This window comes from Zeus faber (assembly GCF_960531495.2).
Source record: "Zeus faber genome assembly, chromosome: 2".
Taxonomy (NCBI): domain Eukaryota; kingdom Metazoa; phylum Chordata; class Actinopteri; order Zeiformes; family Zeidae; genus Zeus; species Zeus faber.
This window is the reverse complement of record NC_137189.1, coordinates 52,035,335-52,057,189: the sequence shown is the minus strand read 5'-3', so window position 1 is coordinate 52,057,189 and position 21,855 is coordinate 52,035,335. Positions and strand designations below refer to the sequence as shown.

The window sequence follows — 21,855 nt, the reverse complement described above, 5'->3', positions numbered from 1 at the left end:
GCACCACAGCCGACCAGACGCCCCACCCAACGTGAGTGCCAAGTGCCCATACATGTAGCAGCGTGTGCCCAGCGCAGGGCACCTCGATGTTACCCCCCATCAATACCAGCAGGCTGCCAGATATACGGGCCGTCCACCACCCCCACCACCCGGGACCCTGCTGCAGAGAAGCCGTACAGCAGAAGCAAAAGGCCAACAACCGCCCCCCACAGCGCAACCCACACCCACAACGGCAAGCATTCCCCCCAGGAGCCACAGAAGGCACCCGGTAGCGCTCTCTGCGACCCCGCCAGGTCGCAGCACATCCTAAGCCACCAGGCGCAAGCCGTGAGGACTCCAGCCATGCCGGCAGGGGGGGCCCCCCGACCGCCCCCCGGACAACGACGCCCCCACACCGACCCGCCAGCGACCGGCCACCCCGGAAAACCCCAGTGCTTAATGTGCGCTGTTGGTAACTGCGGTTCAGATTGTGGGGTTGGGGGTGCGAGCCCCCTAGGCAAGTCGAAGCCGAATCACTCTCACCCTCCTGCCCCGCAGACCCTGCTCTGGTGGAGTGTTGTTCACATTCTGCTGAAGCCTCCATTTAGTTTCATTTTGGAAATAGGAAACATTCCAGATTATTGGAAACATTGATTCTTGTGTTGTCACACTACGGTGAAAATAGGACAAACTGCAGACGGTGTAAAAATAAGGAAGAATACAATAAAAATAAAAGCAAAAATATAAGGAAAATAATATATAGATGTGAATATATATGTACAGTACATTTATATACACATTACTGCACATTAATATGCATTACTTATATTCGGTTATGTATTTCAGAACATTTCACATATAGTATTTTTTCAGTAAATATACATTTCTATAGTTTTTAACGGTTTTAACTCAGCGCCAGAGAACATTTTTATTTTTAATTTTTATTTGAATAAATCAAACTCACGTCTCTGCTGCTGATCGTCCTGCGTCAAGTTCGATGGAGGAGTAAGAGGAAGAGGAGGAGGAAGAGGAGGAGGAAGAGGAGGGGAGAGGGGAAGTTCCTGCAGAGAACTGAGGAGGTGTGTGTGACACAGATCTTTAACACACTCCTGCACTAGTTTGAGAAGCTTATGCAGACAGGCAGACAGACAGACAGACAGACTGGCAGAGGGACAGACAGAGGGACCAACAGACAGGCAGAGGGACAGATGGACCAGTAATTTCCACACTGGTAATAATCCACACAGAGTATTTGTGAGAATATTGAATGTTTTATTGATACAGACTGAAAGAGGACGCAGGGCACGGGGCTGGCAGGGCGGGGTCAGGGCGGTTTCAGGGCGGGGTCAGGGCGGGGTCAGGGCGGGGTCAGGGCGGGGTCAGGGCACGTCCTCCATGTAATCTGCTGCGTTGTGCTGACTGATCTGAGACACGCTGAGGTCCACTGTGTCTCCTTCCAACTACACACAGTACACACACAGTGTACACACACAAACACACACACACACACACACACACACACACACACACACACACACAGTACACACACAGTACACACAGGACACACACAGGACACACACAGTACACACACAGTGCACACACAGGACACACACAGGACACACACAGTACACACACAGTACACACAGGACACACACAGGACACACACAGGACACACACAGGACACACAGTTATTAATCTTTTACTACAACTGACAACATTAATTATGACTCTTATCCTGATAAATGTCAAGACAAGTGAGGATACATCCTATGTAGGGGCCAAGGATACTTCCTTTGTAGGGACCAAGGATACTTTTTATTTTGGGGCCAAGGATACTTTTTATTTTGGGGCCGAAGATACTTCCTATGTCGGGGCCGAGGATGCTTCCTATTTAGGGGCCGAGGATGCTTCCTATTTAGGGGCCGAGGATGCTTCCTATGTACGGGCCGAGGACACTTCCTATGTAGGGACCAAGGATACTTCATATGTAGGGACCAAGGATACTTCCTATGTAGGGGGCAAGGATACTTCCTATGTAGGGACCAAGGATACTTCCTATGTAGGGACCAAGGATACTTCATATGTAGGGGCCAAGGACACTTCCTATGTAGGGGCCAAGGATACTTCCTATGTAGAGGCCAAGGATACTTCCTATGTAGGGGCCAAGGATACTTCCTATGTAGGGGCCAAGGATACTTCATATGTAGGGGGCAAGGATACTTCCTATGTAGGGGCCAAGGACACTTCCTATGTAGGGGCCAAGGATACTTCCGATGTAGGGGCCAAGGATACTTCCTATGTCGGGACCGAAGATACTTCCTACGTAGTGGCCAAGGATGCTTCCTATGTAGGGGCCAAGGATACATCCTAAACAGGGTGTAGTGGGGTGGTGTATTGAGTCGTACCTTGTCGCTGTCATTCAGTCCTTCAATAGAAACTTCTTCGATCTCCTCTCCAATGCTGATCTCACCCCTGGAGATATCTGAACGATGACTGGAGATCAGAAAACAGAACATCAGCTACTCTGGTGAACCTCAAACCATCTGGGGAACCTGTAACAATCTGGGGAACCTCACACATATCAGGAGAACCTTAAACCATCTGGAGAACCTCAAACCATCTGGGGAACCTCAAGCCACCTGGAGAAGTTCAAACCATCTGGAGAACCTCACAACATCTGGAGAACATCAAACCGCCTGGAGAACCTCAAACCATCTAGAGAACCTCAAACCTATCTGGAGAACCTTAAACCATCCGGAGAACCTCAAATCACCTGGATAACATTAAACCACCTGGAGAACCTCAAACCATCTGGAGAACCTCAAACCGCCTGTAGAACATCAAACCACCTGGAGCACCTCAAACCTATCTGGAGAACATTGAACCACCTGGAGAACCTCAAACCACCTTGAGAACCTCAAACAATCTGAAAACCTCAAACCATCTGGAGAACCTCAAACCAACTGGAGAACCTCAAATCATCTGGAGGTCCTTAAACCATCTTGAGAACTTCACACCTGTCAGGAGAATATCAAACCACCTGGACAACCTCAAACCACTTAGAGAACGTCAAACCACATGGAAACCTTCAAACCATCTGGAGAACCTCAAACCATATGGAGACCCCCAAACCATGTGGAGGACCTCAAACCTATCCTAAGAACATCAAATCACCTGGAGAACCTCACACCACCTGGAGATCCTCAAATTACATGGTGAACCTCACACCTATCGGGAGAACCTTGAACCACCTGGAGAATGTCAAAGCATCTGGAGAACCTTAAACCCCGTGGAGGTTAAACCATCTGGAGAACCTAAAACCTATCGGGAGAACATCATACCCCCTGGGAAACCTCACACCTGTCGGGAAAACCTCAAACCAGCTGGAGAAGCTCAAACCACCTGGAGAAGCTCAAACCATCTGGAGAAGCTCAAACCACCTGGAGAAGCTCAAACCACCTGGAAAACCTCAATCCACCTGGAGAACCTCAAACCACCTGGAGAAGCTCAGACCACCTGGAGAAGCTCAGACCACCTGGAGAACCTCAAACCATCTGGGGAACCTCAAAGCATCTGGGGAACCTCAAACAACCTGGAGAACCTTAAACCCCGTGGAGGTCAAACCATCTGGAGAACCTAAAACCTATCAGGAGAACATCATACCCCCTGGGAAACCTCAGACATATTGGGAGAACCTAAGACCATCTGGAGAGCCTCACACCTGTCGGGAAAACCTCAATCAACCTGGAGAACGCCAAACCACCTGGAGAACCTCAAACCACCTGGAGAACCGCAAACCATCTGGAGAAGCTCAAACCATCTGCAGAACCTCAAACCACCTGTAGAACCTCAAACCATCTGGAGAAGCTCTGACCATCTGGGGAACCTCAAAGCATCTGGGGAACCTCAAACCTTACAGACAACTCTAAAATAGCAGGTGGACAATGTGTTTAAAAAAATCTGACTCATAAAGCCGCAAGGCCCAAAATCTCTGACCAATCAGGGAGGGAGGCCAAGAATGTGGGCGGAGCTAAGACAGGACTGGTTTTGTTTTCCCAGAAAGGAGGAACATCGCCACACTGAGTGACCTAGTAGACAGGAAGTTCCTGCAGAACAGGAGGATCTCACCTGTTGAAGTCGTCGTCGTAGTCAACATCGTAATCTGTGGGAGAACCAGGACAAGTGAGTGGAACATAAACACTGAAGGATAGAACAGCACGGCTTCTACGAGCACAAGTTGTAAGAAGAACCAGGATACTACACCTGTATCTACATACTACGTAGTACATACTACAAATACCTACTACATTTTGCATACTACATAATACATACTACATACGAGATAGTGCATACTACACTGTGCATACTACATAGTGGAGATCAGCGGTCTAAATTAACAAATTAAAAATACTTGTTACTGTACTTAACTATTTTTAGGGAGTATCTGTACTTTACTTGAGTAATTAGCGGGCTGTACTGGAATAAGTCATAACCCCTGTTAGAACCCTATTGTTTACATTCAGATTGTTATTACTATTTTCCTCTTTGGAGTTTTTCCGGCTGAAAGGATCTGGTGCACAGCAACCGGCAAACTCACAGACATTAATAAAGTGGGGTTGGATTTAGGGCAGTTCAGACATTTTGTGGTCCAAGTTTGATCTACATTGATCTATATTTGGAGCAGGAATTAGTGAAAAAATGTTGCCAATCTACCGGAAGTAGCTTCATGCTGGCAGAGCGGGCGGGCTGCGGTGGGGTGAGCGGGGCACTTTGTGACATCATCATCCAATTTGTTATATACTATGTGCAGGGTGTGGCTTCGGCATGGGGCGAGGGGCGCTCCCGTCTAGACATTGGTGTGTATTGGCTGCTTCACCAGGACCTGCGCCAGGTTGAGCCGATGCTGCGTTCAACGGGAGCTCAGAAAATTGTAATTTGACTAGAAGCGATGCTGCACTTCATGGGAACCCGGAAAATTGATCTTTGTGACGAACGCGACGAACCTGGACCCTGTGCATTGCTGCCTGCAGCTACATGTATATTTCTGTTGACTTTTACTTTGCTACATTTTGCCCCAAATATCTTTACTTTTACTCCAAAACATTTCCCTTGAACACCTTTGTTACTCGCTACTTAATAAAATGGGAGGAAAACTGGTAAATGATGATGGTGAAACCAGTTCTCACCAGGTTCATGTTCCAATCAAGGGTGATATTAGCAGCGAGCAGAGTGTAAACAAACACTGGAGCAGAGCCAGAGCTCAGAGCTCAGAGCTGCTACGTCTGCGCTTTTCCAGTAGAAGTGTTGAGGCTGAGTTGTGTTTTTTGTCGGCGGGTTGGGGGATGGCCGGGTTTCTTATGGAGACCTGGCAACCCTGCCTGTGTTAAAGTTACGTTTTTGCAGTATTGCTACTGAACCAGTACGGGCGGGTCCCACAAGCAGAGCAGCGTGTTGCAGAGCCGTGAACATAGCCATGGCCTCCTCCTCCACCCGCACCTGCTACAACTGATGGAGACCAACACCCGGGCCACGTTTACGACAAATGTTTTCTTATGTTGGAGTTAAGGATATGTCTTAGAGAATGAAGCCTGTTATGCTCACGGAAAAATACTCAAATATAGGCAAGCAGAATAAAATCAGAGCAAAAACAAAACTTTTTCTCCACAGTATTTACTTTTGATACTTACATTTAATGTCAGCGACTTGAAGACTTTTACTCAAGTAGTATTCTAATGAGTGACTTTCACTTTTGAGTAGTTCTTGTACTATGTAGTATGCACTATGTAGTATGTACTATGTAGTATGTACAATGCACTATGTAGCATGCACTATGTTGTATGTATAATGTAGTATCCACTAAGTAGTATGTACAATTTAGTATGCATTATGTAGTATGTGCAATGTAGTATGCACTAAGTAGTATCCACTAAGTAGTATGTACAATGTAGTATGCATTATGTAGTATCCACTATGTAGTATGTACAATGTAGTAAGCGCTATGTAGTATGCACTATGTAGTATGGCACATAGTACATAGTACCAGTACGGGTTCAAACAGAGTTTATTCCAACGTACCCATCACGAGGGAGCCCGTTTTATCGTTGCTCTCTCTGATCCGCTTCTGTCTGGAGTCTGTCGAAGAGAACAGGAAGCAGGAAGCAGGAAGCAGGAAGAGAAAAGGAAACAGGGAGAGAAAAGGAAACAGGAAGCAGGAAGAGCAGGTCAGAACAGAAATGAACTGCACAAGTTGAAAAAGGTCATCGCATTTGGACCGGTCGAATAAAATCTCCAGTTGGCAGAGGGGTGGGGCTTATGGGGGAGGGGCGGGGCTTATGGGGGAAGGGCAGGGCTTCTCATACGTCAGCTGGTGTAGCCACACCTCCATCTCTGGGTTGTTGTTCTGTGCAGGTACAAACTATTTCCTTTCAGTTCAGCTACGCTGAGGAGGGAATGGAAGCTTCACTTCACACAAACATTGTGCTGATTTTTCTTGTTTAAAGTATAATATTGGTTCCATGTCATTCTTCTGCCGGAGTTGTTGTCGTTGTCCTCAAGTGCTGTGGTTGAGTTTCTCCAGACCTCCGTCAGTCTGAAGGAGGTGCAGCTACTCCGCATGCCTTTATATGCAGTTTCACAATCTCCGTTAAAATGATGTCATGCAATCAAAAAGAATGTGGATGCAGCTCTGACCACGCCCGCTCTGCGTGGCCTCCTTCAGGTCCTCGTCTCCAGAGAAGCCATTGGCACCGTCGGGCCCCCGGGGGCCTCGCTCCGACAGGGAGCTGGACAGACTGTCCCTTGTCCTGGACTCCACCCTGCACGAACTGTCCCTCGTCCTGGGCTCCGCCCTCCTGGGACACACAGACCAAGCAAACGCATCACTTCCTCCAGGTCCAGGAAGTTGTAAAAATACAGATATCAATAACAGCAGAACTAGTTATATGAACAATTGATATAAATATGATTTTCCACTATTACAAAACCCAAACTGAGAGGGAATCATATTTACACATCCTCCTTGTAATGACGTCATTTTAACTTTTAACAAAGTTTTACAAAGTCACAATTGTCCTGATCATTATTAAAACAGTGATAATGATCTTATATATATCAATATTCTCAGTTTCAACATATTTTGAGAGAGCGCAAATCCCGAGGAAGCTGGGTCCTCCCAGCGTCAGAGGCCCCTCCCCTGTCACAGAGGCCCCTGCAGTGGCACTGCTGCCTCACAGCAAGAAGGTCCTGGGTTCGATTCCTGCCTGGGGCGCTGTTGGCACCGTGCTCTGGTGGGTTATCTCCCAAACAGGAGCCTTTCTGTGTGGAGTTTGCATGTTCTCCCCGTGTTCACATGGGGTTTCCTCCACCTCACGTCAGTAAGGACCTCCACCAAAACATGCACCCATCATGGTCTGACCAGCGATGGACACTTATCACCTGGTCCCCGGGTGCGTCCACGTACGCTGCCCACTGCTCCTGGCTGTGCCCCTGGAGGAAGGACAAGCCAGGATGGTTCAAAAGCAGAGGAACCATTTCACCGGCGTGAATGTGTGTGTGTGCATGTGTTGTAGTGTGGTGTGTTGTGTGATAATTAAAGATTCTTCTTCTTACTGATGTTAGATGGAGAAAACCCCATGTTTTGGGTGGGGGTCCTTACTGATGTAACAAGGCCCCAGGTGGGAATCGAACCCAGGACCTTCTTGCTGTGAGGCAGCAGTGCAGTGTTGATACTATTAGTACTTCCAGCAGTACTAGTACACCACCGTGTGCGCTAAAGCTCCCTCTTCCATTGACTTGAATGACTTCCAGCGTACGTCAACTGTGTACAAGGTGTAAAATGTCCAAAACCACGATGTCACTAGCACTTTGATGATGTCACAAACCCTCTGGTGATGACACTAGCCCTGTGATGTCACTGGCACTCTGATGTCACTAGCCCTGAGATGGTGTACCTTACATTCTGATGTCACTAGCATTCTGAGGATGTCACTAGCCCTGTGATGGTGTCACTAGCCCTCTGATGATGTCACTAGCATTCGGAGGATGTCACTAGCCCTGTGATGGTGTCACTAGCCCTCTGATGATGTCACTAGCATTCTGATGATGTCACTAGCCCCGTGATGGTGTCACTAGCATTCTGATGATGTCACTAGCATTCTGATTATGTCACTAGCATTCTGAGGATGTCACTAGCATTCTGATGATGTCACCAGCATTCTGGTGATGGCACTAGCCCTCTGATGATGTTTCTCATATTCTGATGATGTCACTAGCCCTCTGATGATGTCACTAGCCCTCTGATGATGTTACTCGCCATCTGATAATGTCACAAGCACGCTGATGATCTCACTTGCCCTCTGATGATCTCACTTGCCCTCTGTTGATGTCACTTGCCCTCTGATGACGTCACTTGCACTCTGATGTCACTAGCTAACTGCTTCCCGATTGACTCTTGGTTCCTCACCAGCCAAAGGGCTTCCTGGGCAGCGGGTCATCGAAGAACGAGTCTTCTTCGTCTGGATCCTCCTTCAGCTGGACCAGGTCCTGGTCCTTGCCCTGGTCCTGGTCCGGTGGCCCCCGGGGGCCATCAGGAGGCACGGCACTCTCACTGGGGATGGACCGTGGATCCTGCAGAGAGGACTAGAGGACTAGAACAAGTACAACACTGTACTACAGCACACAGCAGGAAGTCAGGTGTCCTGTACTTCCTGTTTGTGTCTCTTCCTACCTTGGACAGCGAGCTGCTGGTCGGCGCTTCCACCTGCAGAGAACACTGATTTCAAAATCATGATCTGTGAATCCAGGATGAGACTAGAAACAGGTGACGAGTGGTTCTCACCACACTCCTGCACTGAGAGAACAGCTGCTTGTACAATACTACAAACTCCTGGAAGTCCAGTTCTGTGGAGACGGAGAAGGAACAGGTATTACTACTGAGTACTGTGAAGCTAGTACTGCAGTACTAGTACTCCTCAAAGTCCTGAACTTACTTCTGCTGAAGCTTTTGTCTGAAGCTCTCAGCTCCTCTGTGACGAACGTCTCCAACACACGGCTGCTCAACCCAAACACAGAGAAACATCACACCACATGCTACTGTCTCCTAGCTCCTACTCTGTCTCCTAGCTCCTCGACTGTCTCCTAGCTCCTACTCTGTCTCCTAGCTCCTTACCTGCTGAAGTTTGGTAGCAGATCTGTGAAGACAGATTTCAGATCTTCTTTTGCGATGGATCCACTTCTGTCCTACAACAACAAGCTGCTGATCAGTGTCTTATTCACACCACCACCTCTGACCCCTGACCCCTGACCCAGCCCACCTTGTCGTAAGCGTCGAATCTCCGACGGGCTTCAGCAATGTGTTTTGGGGACAGTTCCTGGAGACAGAGATTACAAAGTACTGACTGAAGCAAATATCACAGAGTGAGTGTTCTTTAGAAATATTAGAAGAATCAATAATGAGTAGAAAACTGCAATACTTCCTTAAATACATTGAAATACTTTATGTAATGTCCCTTAAATACATTGAAATACTTTATGTAATGTTCCTTTAATACATATTCACAATATTGATATTGTGTGTTTGGTGTTGTATCCATTAAATCCCCAGATCAGATTATTTTTTTAACCATATTTCCTGCATGACACACGTGGTAGTATTGTAAATATTAATAATGGTAGTATTGTAAATATTAATAATCATATTCTTCTCATGTGTCGATTATTACATCATCACTGATGACTGATGTGTTCTGATCAACAGGAAACACAGAGAGCACCACTGACAACGTGTGTGTGTGTGTGTGTGTGTGTGTGCTCAGCGTCAAGTCAGAAGCAGGAAACAGAGGAATCATAATTCAACCAAATCATGAATCCAGTCAGTACTGACAGTACTGATTGTACTGTCAGTATGTACTGTACTGACTGTACAGTCACAGTACAGTCTGTACTGTCAGTACTGACGGTGCAGTATTGACCTCCGTCATGGCCGTCCTCTCCGGCTGCCTCCTCCTCAGCAGCTCCAGCAGCAGAGCTCCGTTCCTGTTCACCTCCGTCAGACCCAGATCCCTGATCAGCTGATCCCTGCCCTGCAGACCACCAGGCTGAGAACACACACACACACACACACACACACACACAAATTGAAGAACAGGTGGACAGCAGATGGGATCAGAGCACCCTGAGCTGCTGTGTGACGCTGGAGGATCCATTTGTTCATTTGTTCATTTCTAGAATTGATGTGATTTAAAAACGCGACTCGTTCACATGAAGCTTGAAGGACTTAGATTTGATCTCATGTTCAGGACTGACACAGGATGTCAACCACCGCCCCCTGCTGCCCAGAGCGCTGCCGCTGCAAGTAAAATGGAATATCCTTTATACAAGTAATACTTTTTATGAAATAACTTCTTTAAACGTACATATTTTCTATCAATTCTTGGCAAACAATTTGATTACATATAAAATATAAAAAACATATCCTACACAGTTGGCCTCGGGCTGAAACACAGCCAGGGTGAAATCCAACTGGAAAACCTGCAGGAAGTCCAGGATGAGCCCTGCCACCAGCCGCCCTGCAACACACCAGCAGCTCATCAATACACACCCCCAAAAATACAATATGCTATATTATTTTTACACTGTTATTACTGTTATTACTGTATTTTATTACACTATATTATTGATATACTATTAGACACTGACATAAAATGAAAAAAAGAGAATTACATTGTTAATCGCAATATTTGTAAAACAATTAAAGTGGAAATAGACAACCTTTCTGCTTTTACTAATTAATATGAAGGTGACTAACTGCTGACTGCACAGTGTAATGTCTATGGAATAATGAGAGGTTGGGGTTGGTTCCTCATAAGCCTGGAAGAGAGTGACTGAGAAAGGGTTCCCGTCGGAGCTTTTGTTTGTCACAATAAAAACACACTAAAAAACAGTTATTATTGGATTTGTTTGGAGGGACGGGGACGCACAGCGGATGGTCGTGTTACGTGCCCGGCAGGGGCTCAGGACCCGTTGTTCTCATTCCACCAGTGGAGACCGAACAGCCGAGCTCGGCGCCGCGGCAAAACACTTTTTTATTTAAGAAGAGACAGTCTTTATTCGTCACGCAACACACCACACTACAACACATGGTTGCACACACACACACGCTTTGATGGTGGCCGGTGAAATGGATCCTCTGCTTTTGACCCATCCTGGCTTGTCCTTCCTCCGGGGGCACAGCCAGGAGCAGTGGGCAGCGTACGTGGACGCTCTGGGGACCAGGTGATAAATGTCCATTGCTGGTCAGACAATGATGGGTGCATGTTTTTGGTGGAGGTCCTTACTGACGTGAGGTGGAGGAAACCCCATGTGAGCACGGGGAGAACATGCAAACTCCACCCAGAAAGGCTCCTATTTGGGAGATAACCCACCAGAGCACGGTGCCAACAGCGCTCCAAGCGGGAATCGAACCCAGGACCTTCTTGCTGTGAGGCAGCAGTGCAATGCACTGCGCCACCGTGCTATTTAAAGGGTAAAATTAAAATATGAGGGGACATCGGGACAAAAAGGAAAAACGCAGGAAAACCCAGGGAAAAATTGGAAGGGTGACAGATATGCACCTCTAGCTTGGCTCTGAGGAAAAGGTAAAACCTGCAGTAAATAATAACACCACTTGAAACACTGGGGGGGGGGGGGGGGTTGGGTTGTCTATTTCCGCTTTAACACTAAACGTGTGACACAAAGGAGGAGGAAGCGCTGCCACAGCACCTGGAACCAGAAGAAACCTCACATGAAATAATGAATATCTCTAATAAGACACTGGTTCATATTGAAACTGCAAAGGTAATAATAATCATTTACGTCTGATCATGTGACAAATCTCCCAGAAACATTAGAAAGGTCTCCTACTAGAAACATAACTTTTTTCCAGTTAATGTTTGAATGAACACATTAACCAGGGCGTTGAAATGTTCATTAATGCCATAACTTCACCACACACACAACATTCACACGTACGATGCCCTTTGTGAATGTGAAGCTTTGCCTCGTACCGTCTCTGCTGTTGAGACATTTCTTCAGGTTCTCGTTTCCCAGCGGAGTTTTGTTCTGAGGAGGAAGAGACACGGTGAACCAGCGCCACAGCAGATAAACCCACCGCAGCTTTACGTATATTCATCCAAACACATTGTTCATCCCCCGTTTACATTTTCTTCCCCGTCCACATGAGAACACAAAAACAATTTAAAACGCTCACATGAGCGTTCCAGGACACTCAACGCAAGTCAAACCACACGGACGAAGAGACAGCGTGTGGAGCCTCCTCATCACCTTCAGACACCAGCGCACCCACGCTGCTCCTGAAGCTGGAGCCTTCAACTTTTAATGGCGACACAGTGGACGTCACAGCAGACATCACAGCGGACATCACAGCGGACATTACAGCGGGCGTCGCCACTGCTCACACCTTCCTCACGCACATGCATATGTGACAGTGGATTTCCTTACATCAGCGTTTCAACAAGCCCCGTTTGACCTCCTCCACACAAACACACAAAAACTGGGTTTTGAAAAACCTCTGCCCTGGAAGGTGTTTTCCGAAAGCTCCACTTGCGGACTACGTTTCCTAAAGTGTCAGTATACGTGTAGAACGGACCTCAGACCAGACCAGACCAGACCAGATCAGATCAGATCAGATCAGATCAGATCAGATCAGAGCAGAGCAGAGCAGAGCAGAGCAGAGCAGAGCAGAGCAGAGCAGACCCTAGCTACCTCCATCTTGTCCTGCTCGTCCATGGCCAGGAACACGGCCGCTCGCATCTCGGCCTGAAAACAAACAATATGTTTATTGTGAAACTGTTTACGTCATTCAACGTTCAAACAGAATAAAGAAGCTGAACACTCTGGAAAAATAAACACATTAACGAATATATAGAGCATAATAAATGTGATTGTTAAATAAAAAGGCTGTATCTGGGGTTATGTGGTACAGTGATGATATTCTCTAAGAGATGGATAATAAATATGTATCAAATATTACAGTAAATAGGATCATTTAATATATCATCTCCATTAACATCCTGCAGGAGTTTCAGAGTTTAAGTTAAGTCTTAAATAGTTTAAGTTCAGTCTTAAATAGTTTAAGTTAAGTCTTAAATAGTTTAAGTTAAGTCTTAAATAGTTTAAGTTCAGTCTTAAATAGTTTAAGTTCAGTCTTAAATAGTTTAAGTTAAGTCTTAAATAGTTTAAGTTCAGTCTTAAATAGTTTAAGTTAAGTCTTAAATAGTTTAAGTTCAGTCTTAAATAGTTTAAGTTCAGTCTTAGATAGTTTAAGTTAAGTATTGAATAGTTTAAGTTAAGTCTTAAATAGTTTAAGTTAAGTATTGAATAGTTTAAGTTAAGTCTTGAATAGTTTAAGTTAAGTATTGAATAGTTTAAGTTAAGTCTTAAATAGTTTAAGTTAAGTATTGAATAGTTTAAGTTAAGTCTTAAATAGTTTAAGTTAAGTATTGAATAGTTTAAGTTAAGTCTTAAATAGTTTAAGTTAAGTATTGAATAGTTTAAGTTAAGTCTTGAATAGTTTAAGTTAAGTATTGAATAGTTTAAGTTAAGTCTTGAATAGTTTCGTTTTCGAAGTATGAGCTTCAGCGGGATCTTCAAGGTTCGTATCTTGTTAATTAAAATCAGTCAAAATGTCCAAATGAATAATATTGAAAAAGCTGTATTTAGGAACAGTGAGTTCGGAAATTCTTAAAATTACTTTGGCATTAAGTAACATTACTATAATATGAGATAACTACTCAGTACAGTACAAAGTCCTTATGTTGTTTACATTAGCCTGTTAGCCTGTTAGCCTGTTAGCCTGTTAGCTTGTTAGCCTGCCCGCTAACCACCGCCCTCTCCGCAGCTCTGTGAATCCCGCAAAAAGTCTCCGGGGCCCTGACCTTGAGCCGGCTCAGCACGCCGCTGTTCTCCAGGTTTTGGATCAGCAGGTCCCGCAGCTCCGTGTCGTCCTCCGTGGCAGACATGATTAGCACTTAGCGGCTAGCGGGAGGCTAACCGGACCGGAAGTAGTGGCGCTAACCGGACCGGAAGTAGCCAAACAGTTGGTGCTGCGTTACCGCCCTCTACTGGACACAGAGGGAAACTACAGAAAATATGTATAAAGTATTTTTAATAAAATATTTCACTAAATTTTACTTTAGTTACTACTTCTCCTAAAGTATTTTACTAAACTTAATCATCATTCTAATTTACTCACTCCATGAATAAATACACTGCTGTCACTCATTATATTCCCAATATTTGACAATGGAATACAAGTTTTAAATTGTTTCCTTTTCCTTTATTTTGTAATTTTTGAAGATTTACGTTTTTAATAACAAACACTTATTACATGTGGTGTGATGTTTACAAATACTGTGATATCTGTTGGATTGTTTTGTCCAGATGTTTTGGAAAACTGTTTCATAAAACAATTTTCTGACCTGTCTTGTCGTCTCTTCTCCCAAAGCATCTGTTTTACAAACAATAAAGAGTTGAATTCTAACCCTCAAACATTTTTTTGTAATTCGTGTCAATGTAAAAAGATGTTTTACAGAGCCTCAATAACTTGTAAAAGCTGCAATGTACAAATAATTGACCATTTGTGGCAGAAATCACAGAATATGACACAAGACGAGCGACGACAACATCGTCCGTCCAAGCAAACTGGGCTGAAACGAGTCGTTTCATGTCTCTTCAAAACCTTCAAAGCGTCACTTGTCACCTCCACAACCAATGTTGTTGACATTTGATTATTTTTCCCTTTTTTTGAAATATATCATTCTGTTCCATCAAACCTGGGGCCGTGTTCTTATTTTGCAGCATTGGATCCAGTCCGAACACAAAGTGTAGGAGTGGAAAACAGAACAAAACCTGTTCCGTCTTTGTGACCTCACACGTGCAGCTCCAGAGCAACGGGTCCCAATGGCCCCCGTTTTATTTTAGTCCCAAAGGTTAAAAAAGTGGAACGTCTGTGAAGGACATGGAGTGTTGAACCTGTTTGAATGGAGGCGTGTTGACGGGGACCAGACAAGAAGTAGACAGGGACCTGACAGGTAGTAGACAGGGACCAGACAGGAAGTAGACAGGGACCAGACAGGAAGTAGACAGGGACCCGACAGGAGGTAGACAGGGACCAGACAGGAAGTAGACAGGGACCAGACAGGAAGTAGACAGGGACCAGACAGGAGGTAGACAGGGACCTGACAGGAAGTAGACGGGGACCTGACAGGAAGTAGACGGGGACCTGACAGGAAGTAGACAGGGACCAGACAGGAAGTAGACAGGGACCTGACAGGAGGTAGACGGGGACCTGACCGGAAGTAGACGGGGACCTGACAGGAAGTAGACAGGGACCAGACAGGAAGTAGACAGGGACCTGACAGGAAGTAGACAGGGACCTGACAGGTAGTAGACAGGGACCAGACAAGAAGTAGACAGGGACCTGACAGGAAGTAGACAGGGACCAGACAGGAAGTAGACAGGGACCTGACAGGAAGTAGACAGGGACCTGACAGGAAGTAGACAGGGACCAGACAGGAAGTAGACAGGGACCAGACAGGAGGTAGACAGGGACCAGACAGGAAGTAGACAGGGACCTGACAGGAAGTAGAGAGGGACCAGACAGGAGGTAGACAGGGACCTGACAGGAAGTAGACGGGGACCTGACAGGAAGTAGACAGGGACCTGACAGGAAGTAGACAGGGACCAGACAGGAAGTAGACAGGGACCTGACAGGAAGTAGACAGGGAACAGACAGGAAGTAGACAGGGACCTGACAGGAAGTGGACAGGGACCTGACAGAAAGTAGACAGGGACCAGACAGGAAGTAGACAGGGACCTGACAGGAGGTAGACAGGGACCTGACAGGAAGTAGACAGGGACCAGACAGGAAGTAGACAGGGACCTGACAGGAGGTAGACAGGGACCTGACAGGAAGTAGACGGGGACCTGACAGGAAGTAGACAGGGACTTGACAGGAAGTAGACAGGGACCTGACAGGAGGTAGACAGGGGCCTGACCGGTAGTCGACAGGGGCCACAGTTTCTTCTACCACACGCCACCCAAGTGGCATTTTCAGGGACCTCCGTCACAGATGCACAGAGGACGGAGTTGTAGACACAGTTTATTGTAGAGGTGGGCTGGTTGGAACAAGCCAGGAGCAGATGGACATGTGTCATGACAGGGCTCCTCCCCTGAGTGTGTGTGGGGATGTAGCTTTTACCTGTTGCTTGTTACACCAACCAACGATCAACAGGTGTACAGCCACTCTGATCCCAATCCCCTAGATCCAGGTCAGGTGTGGCTGCTCCACCCACACCACCCCCACACCAAAGTCTTCATGATTTTAAAAGTGACTCATTTGTTCAGTGATTTCTTTGACTTTGGGGCTTGAGTTCACACAGTGACACACGGAGCAGGATCCATGTTGCAACAGCAGATTTATTCAGAGCAGGAGATTCAACACAGCATGAGATCAACTGTACAAAGTTCACGGCTCAAATGAAATCTCACAGATTGGAACAAACGGACTCATGCAAAGTGGAAACTCGAGCGGCTCCAAGAGAAAAAGAGAAGAAGAAAATGGATGTTGTATAAAAAACTTTCATCAACTGGAAAGAAAACCCAAACTTTAGCATTTCAATAAATGGATGACCTCACAAATATTTCTATGGAGTTATTTTGCATTCCGGCGCGTCGCGTGTTGCTGTTGAGTCTCTATCCGTAAAGTTTCTATTTTACATGTGAAATTACAAGATGTTCCTCTAAACTGTCACTAAGTGGCAGATTTGTGCTTTAAAATCCCTTTTTCAATCTGCAGAACGTGGTCGGATCCGCCAAAGAGACGCGGACCCATGGAACGTGGACGTTTATATATCGGCCAATCAGAAGCTCCGTCTCATCCTCCGGCACAAGCCCACGCACTGAGAGATAATACTTGGACATATTTCAATAAAGTGCATGCATGACATGGTTTTCAAACACGTGTTCCATCACAACGATGAGTCCAAACAGATGGTGTTACGATAAGGCCGATTCAGGGTCGAATTTAGTTTGATTTCATTTGATTTCATTTGATTTCATTTGATTTGGTTGAAGGAGGCTGCAGAGCCAACGTGCTGCTGTGGTTTTTATATCTGCTTTCAAACAGGAAACAACTCAAAGGCTCCGAGATGAAACAAACCCACGCACGACGCTCCACCCGCAGCACCGGGGGGGCAGGGCGCTAGTGCCCCCGGTGGAGTCGGGTGTATGACCTCCACCTCCACTGCCCCTGGTGGAGTCAGGTGTATGACCTCCGCCTCTACTGCCCCCGATGGAGTTGGGTGCATAATGTTCACCTGTAGGACCACGCCTTGCGTTAGCGTTAGCGTCCTTCACGCTGGCTTTGTTTCAGCTCTAAGCCGACAGGGTTTTGAACCATCAACCTCACTGAAGCGAAGGAGCCTGGTGTCCCGTCGCTCCACCAATCAAATCAAATCCTCTTTTTTGTTTACACCGCATGTGTCCCGCACACACTGCTGCTGTGGCCCCTCGGAGGGCCGCGGGCCGCACCTTGAACACCGCTTGCAGATGAGACCCTGTGCGTTCATCTCGCTGCTTAAATACAATAAAAAACATCAAAACATGGAAACAAACGCTTCCTGTGCAAAATCCAACATGAAAAAAAACAGGTTTCCTCCCGGTGCCTCCGCCTGCTCCGCCTGCTCCGCCTGCTCCAAAAACATGATCGTATGAAAAGTTTGTACAAAACGCTCGACGTTGAATATTCAGTAAAAAGATCGATCGGCTCTCGGCGCTTCGCTCATAAGAAATTGCATATTCCCAAACTGCTGCTGTTGTTGTTGTTGTTGTTTTTTCACAGGTCTAAGTTTCACATGTTGTCGCTGTGATATTGCTGCCAGGTCAAAGGTCAGGGACAGATTGTCTCCTACGTCTCGCATCCGTCTCACAAACTACAGGACGCTGGGATTTGCACCGGAGGGTTTCCGTGTCGTGATGTTTCAAATCTTATCTCCGCTCCTCGTTCCCACGCAGACCGAGCGTCCGGGGCCACGCCCCTCCCTCGAGGGCCCGTCACACCCGTCACACCCAAATGAATACATGAATAAATACACATTTACAGCAGAATGTGCAAACATTAGCAGCTGGAAACGGGACGTCACACGTTAGAATCATATGAAAATGTACAAAAGGTGAAAGTTCATTTAGACTTCAAACCAAACAAAATCAAAGTTGATGAGTTGAGCAGAAGCAGCAGAACCAAGAGGTGGAGGAGGTGGAGCGACGGCAGCTGCAGCGCGGTGGAGCCCGTCACACCTGGATCCCCTGCACCGCCTGCTTGATGTCCTCCAGCAGGGCCTTGTTCTCCGGGCTCTGGTCCTGGTGGCTGTACATGTCGGTCAGCGTGCTCACGTACGTGTCAAAGTTCTGTTCGTTCATTGGCTCCTGCGAGGGGAGAGAGACCAATAGGAGCGACGGGTCAGATGGGAGGCGGGGCTTAAGCGGGAAGTGTCACAAGAGGGGCAGGAAGTTTGGAAAGACAGAGGGAGGCGCCGGCCGCGTCTCAAAACCGAATAACGAGCGCTGACCTGTTGACAACGACAGTTGCCACGGCAACCGCTTCTCCTCCCGCTTTCACCTCCCTCGTATCGCCACATGCTAATGCTAACGCTAGCTAGCGGCGCCATCCGGAGCCGCTAGCTAGAAACTACAATGGAAGACTGGAGCCGACGTCCCTTCAGCGTCTTATGCTTCATGGAAAAGTCAAACTCAAATGAAAACAATGGAAACGTTTGTGGCTCCGCTGAGAGAACGAGACGCACGCGGCTGCGGGGCCGAGGGCGGGCGGGGCCCAAAGGGCGTGGTCGGGGGACGCAGCCCCAAAAACGGGCGGGAACCCCGATGGAGGGAACGTGGGCGACGGAGGGAACGTGGGCGACGGAGGGAACATGGGCGACGGAGGGAACGTGGGCGGGAACCCGACGGAGGTCCTGCACAACATGCAGCAGGGTGGGGCGATGGGGGGAAGCTGATGCAAGGTGGGGATGTGAACCTGCAGGAGGCTGATGGAGGTGAACAGGGCGTGGCTGGTTCCACAGCCAGGAGGGCTCAGGTGGCGTTCCAGCAGCCACCACTTCCACAAACTGGAATCACGGGGTGGAGGAGATTCTGGAAACACTCTGGAGAACATGCAGGTGACTGACGGAGGGTTCTGGAGCTTTACTGCCAACACCTTCCACGGGAAACGGTTGGAGCGCCGTGGCTTTGTGGAGTGACCGACGCTCATCACACTTTCTAACTGAGAACATTCTAACGGCCGCCTGTCTGCGATCTGCATGGGTGGTGGTCGCAGGGGGCGGAGGGGGCAGGGCGGAGGAGAGGGATGAGGGTGCAGGAGAGGAGGGGAACCAGACAGAGGGCGGAGGATCTTACTCTGGCAGTCCTCTGTTTAACTGGCTCTTTCTGTGGAGAAGGTGTAGAGAAGTCTGTTAGCGCTAGCATTAGCATTAGCATTAGCATTAGCATTCAGTCTGTTCTTCATTAGAATAACAGGACAAGAAGGTTGGAGGTGTAGTACGCAGCTGCATGCTCACAAAACCATCAGCTCCTCCACCCACTTCAATCTGCTTTCAAGGCTTCTCTCTCCACAGAACACTCTCCTTGTGATGAGGAGGCTCTCCTCGCTGTGATGGAGGCTCTCTTCGCTGTGATGGAGGCTCTCCTCACTGTGTTGGAGGCTCTCCTTGCTGTGATGGGGACTCTCCTGGCTGTGATGGAGGTTCTCTATGTTGTGATGGAGGCTCTTCTTGTTGTGATGGAGGCTCCGCCACCAAGAAGAACTCTGCGTGGTGATGGAGTACAGTTGGAATTCAGGTGAAAACTGGTCTTGATCTTCTCATCAGGATCTGGACAAGATTCACCAAAACACTGGACTACGTCTTGTTTCTAGAACATCGGGTGGAGTCGGGTTTCTCAGGACGGTTACGTGGAGTCAGGTTCCTCAGGGAGGTCAGGTGGAGTCAGGTTCCTCAAGGAGGTCAGGTGGAGTCAGGTTCCTCAGGGCAGTCGGGTGGAGCCAGGTTCCTCAGAGCGGTCAGGTGGAGTCAGGTTCCTCAGGGGGGTCAGGTGGAGTCAGATTCCTCAGGGCAGTTAGGTGGAGTCAGGTTTCTCAGGGTGGTCGGGTGGAGTCATGTTCCTCAGGGCGATCAGGTGGAGTAAGATTTCTAAGGGCGATCAAGTCAGTTTCTTTGGGGTGGTCAGGGGGAGTCAGGTTCCTCAGGGCGATCGGGTGGAGTCACGTTCCCTAGGGCGGTTGCGTGGAGTGAGGTTTCTCAGTGCGGTGCAGTAGAGTCAGGTTTCTCAGGGCGGTCAGGTGGAGTCAGGTTTCTCTGGGCGGTCGGGTGGAGTCAGATTCCTCAGGGCTGTCAGGTGGAGTCAGGTTCCTCAGGGCAGTCAGGTGGAGTCAGGTTTCTCTGGGCGGTCGGGTGGAGTCAGATTCCTCAGGGCGGTCAGGTGGAGTCAGGTTCCTCAGGGCGGTCAGGTGGAGTCAGATTCCTCAGGGCGGTCAGGTGGAGTCAGGTTCCTCAGGGCAGTCAGGTGGAGTCAGGTTTCTCTGGGGGGTCGGGTGGAGTCAGATTCCTCAGGGTGGTCAGGTGGAGTCAGGTTCCTCAGGGCAGTGGGGTGGAGTCAGGTTCCTCCATCTTGCTCAGATCTTTATGATCCAATCAGCTCCTTTCATGGTTCTCTACAGGATGGAACCGACATAAGGTGTCTCTCTGAGATGAGGTGGAGGAGGTGGAGGAGGTGGAGGCGCTTGGCGTGAAGCACAGAACACAGAACACAGAACATGCCGGAGCGATGAGTGATAAACATGAAGAAAGGAGGGATGACGGGCGTCGCTCTGGGTCTCCAAGAAGAACCCGGCCTCCCTGAGGTCCTCAGACTGTAGCTGTTCTACTAAGGTTCTACTGATGTTCTACTGAGGTTCTACTAATGTTTTACTGAGGTTCTACTGAGGTTCTACTGATGTTCTACTGATGTTCTACCGAGGCTCTACTGGTGTTCTACTATGTTCTACTGATGTTCTACTGAGGTTCTACTGATGTTCTACTGATGTTCTACTGAGGTTCTACTGAGGTTCTGCTAATGTTCTACTGAGGTTCTACTAATGTTTTACTGAGGTTCTACTGAGGTTCTGCTGATGTTCTGCTGATGTTCTACTGACGTTCTACTGATGTTCTACTGATGTTCTTCTGATGTTCTACTGATGTTCTACTGAGGTTCTACTGAGGTTCTACTGATGTTCCTCAGTTCTTCTCACCATGTGTGGCAGCTGGATGTTGGCCAGGCTGTTGATGAGCGTCTGGCTGAGGTTGGCCAGCTCGTGGAGCAGAGAGTCGTTCTGCTGCTCGATCACCTTGTTCTCCTCCTCCATGGACCTGAGGCTGGTCTCCATGGTGGTGATCTGCCAGAACCAGCAAACAGAACCTTACTGTGTGAGGAGACCAACATCTGAGGAGCTTCTGATGACTCATCAAACCCTGCTAAACATTAAGAATTGTAATAATTGAATCAGAATCAGACCGACCTGCGTCCTCAGTTTGATCATGTCTGACTCCACCTGGGTGTTGGACTGCGTCAGGTCCTTGATGTCCTCGTCCAGCTGACGGATCTCATCATCGTTTTCAATCCCTGGAAAGAGACAAAGTGACATGGCTGCTTGGTCACCTCCTGTCTCACCACATCTTCGTACCGTTTCACGCAGAGTTCTGTTCTGATTCAATGCTGGTGCTGAACCGGTTCGTGAAGTCAGAAAATCAGACGATCGGATGATGGGATGGA

At 47.7% G+C, this 21,855-nt stretch overlaps 2 protein-coding genes across 2 annotated transcripts in view; both read right to left on the bottom strand.

The window, feature by feature from the left end:
• Nucleotides 1-1,242: 1,242 nt before the first annotated feature.
• cep43 (centrosomal protein 43) lies at nucleotides 1,243-14,091 on the bottom strand. The gene is made up of 16 exons (XM_080024610.1): nucleotides 13,911-14,091; nucleotides 12,739-12,792; nucleotides 12,021-12,075; nucleotides 10,456-10,544; nucleotides 9,948-10,073; nucleotides 9,291-9,347; nucleotides 9,146-9,216; nucleotides 8,967-9,028; nucleotides 8,816-8,877; nucleotides 8,705-8,737; nucleotides 8,441-8,604; nucleotides 6,670-6,830; nucleotides 6,055-6,111; nucleotides 4,108-4,141; nucleotides 2,385-2,472; nucleotides 1,243-1,439 (listed from the first exon to the last, which is right to left on the bottom strand). Exons 1-16 carry the CDS (start codon nucleotides 13,992-13,994, stop codon nucleotides 1,359-1,361), a joined length of 1,278 nt encoding a protein of 425 aa, XP_079880736.1. The 5' UTR covers nucleotides 13,995-14,091; the 3' UTR covers nucleotides 1,243-1,358.
• A 4,233-nt stretch (nucleotides 14,092-18,324) lies between these two features.
• myt1la (myelin transcription factor 1-like, a) overlaps nucleotides 18,325-21,855 on the bottom strand; it is a gene marked incomplete at both ends in the record, with an annotated part of 57,082 nt that continues 53,551 nt past the window's right edge. Inside the window, 3 exons of the mRNA XM_080023976.1 lie at nucleotides 18,325-18,510; nucleotides 21,335-21,478; nucleotides 21,602-21,705. Of these exons, the coding sequence (XP_079880102.1) occupies nucleotides 18,325-18,510; nucleotides 21,335-21,478; nucleotides 21,602-21,705 (434 nt within the window). The remainder of the gene's footprint in view (nucleotides 18,511-21,334; nucleotides 21,479-21,601; nucleotides 21,706-21,855) is intronic.

Coding starts and splice junctions, on each gene's coding strand:
- cep43 (XM_080024610.1), bottom strand. CDS start 13,994: ATGTCTGCCACGGAGGACGACACGGAGCTGCGGGACCTGCTGATCCAA. Junction 12,793..13,910: donor GCGTGCTGAGCCGGCTCAAG/GTCAGGGCCCCG, acceptor GTTTGTTTTCAG/GCCGAGATGCGAGCGGCCGT. Junction 6,112..6,669: donor GGCCACGCAGAGCGGGCGTG/GTCAGAGCTGCA, acceptor TCTCTTCGACAG/ACTCCAGACAGAAGCGGATC.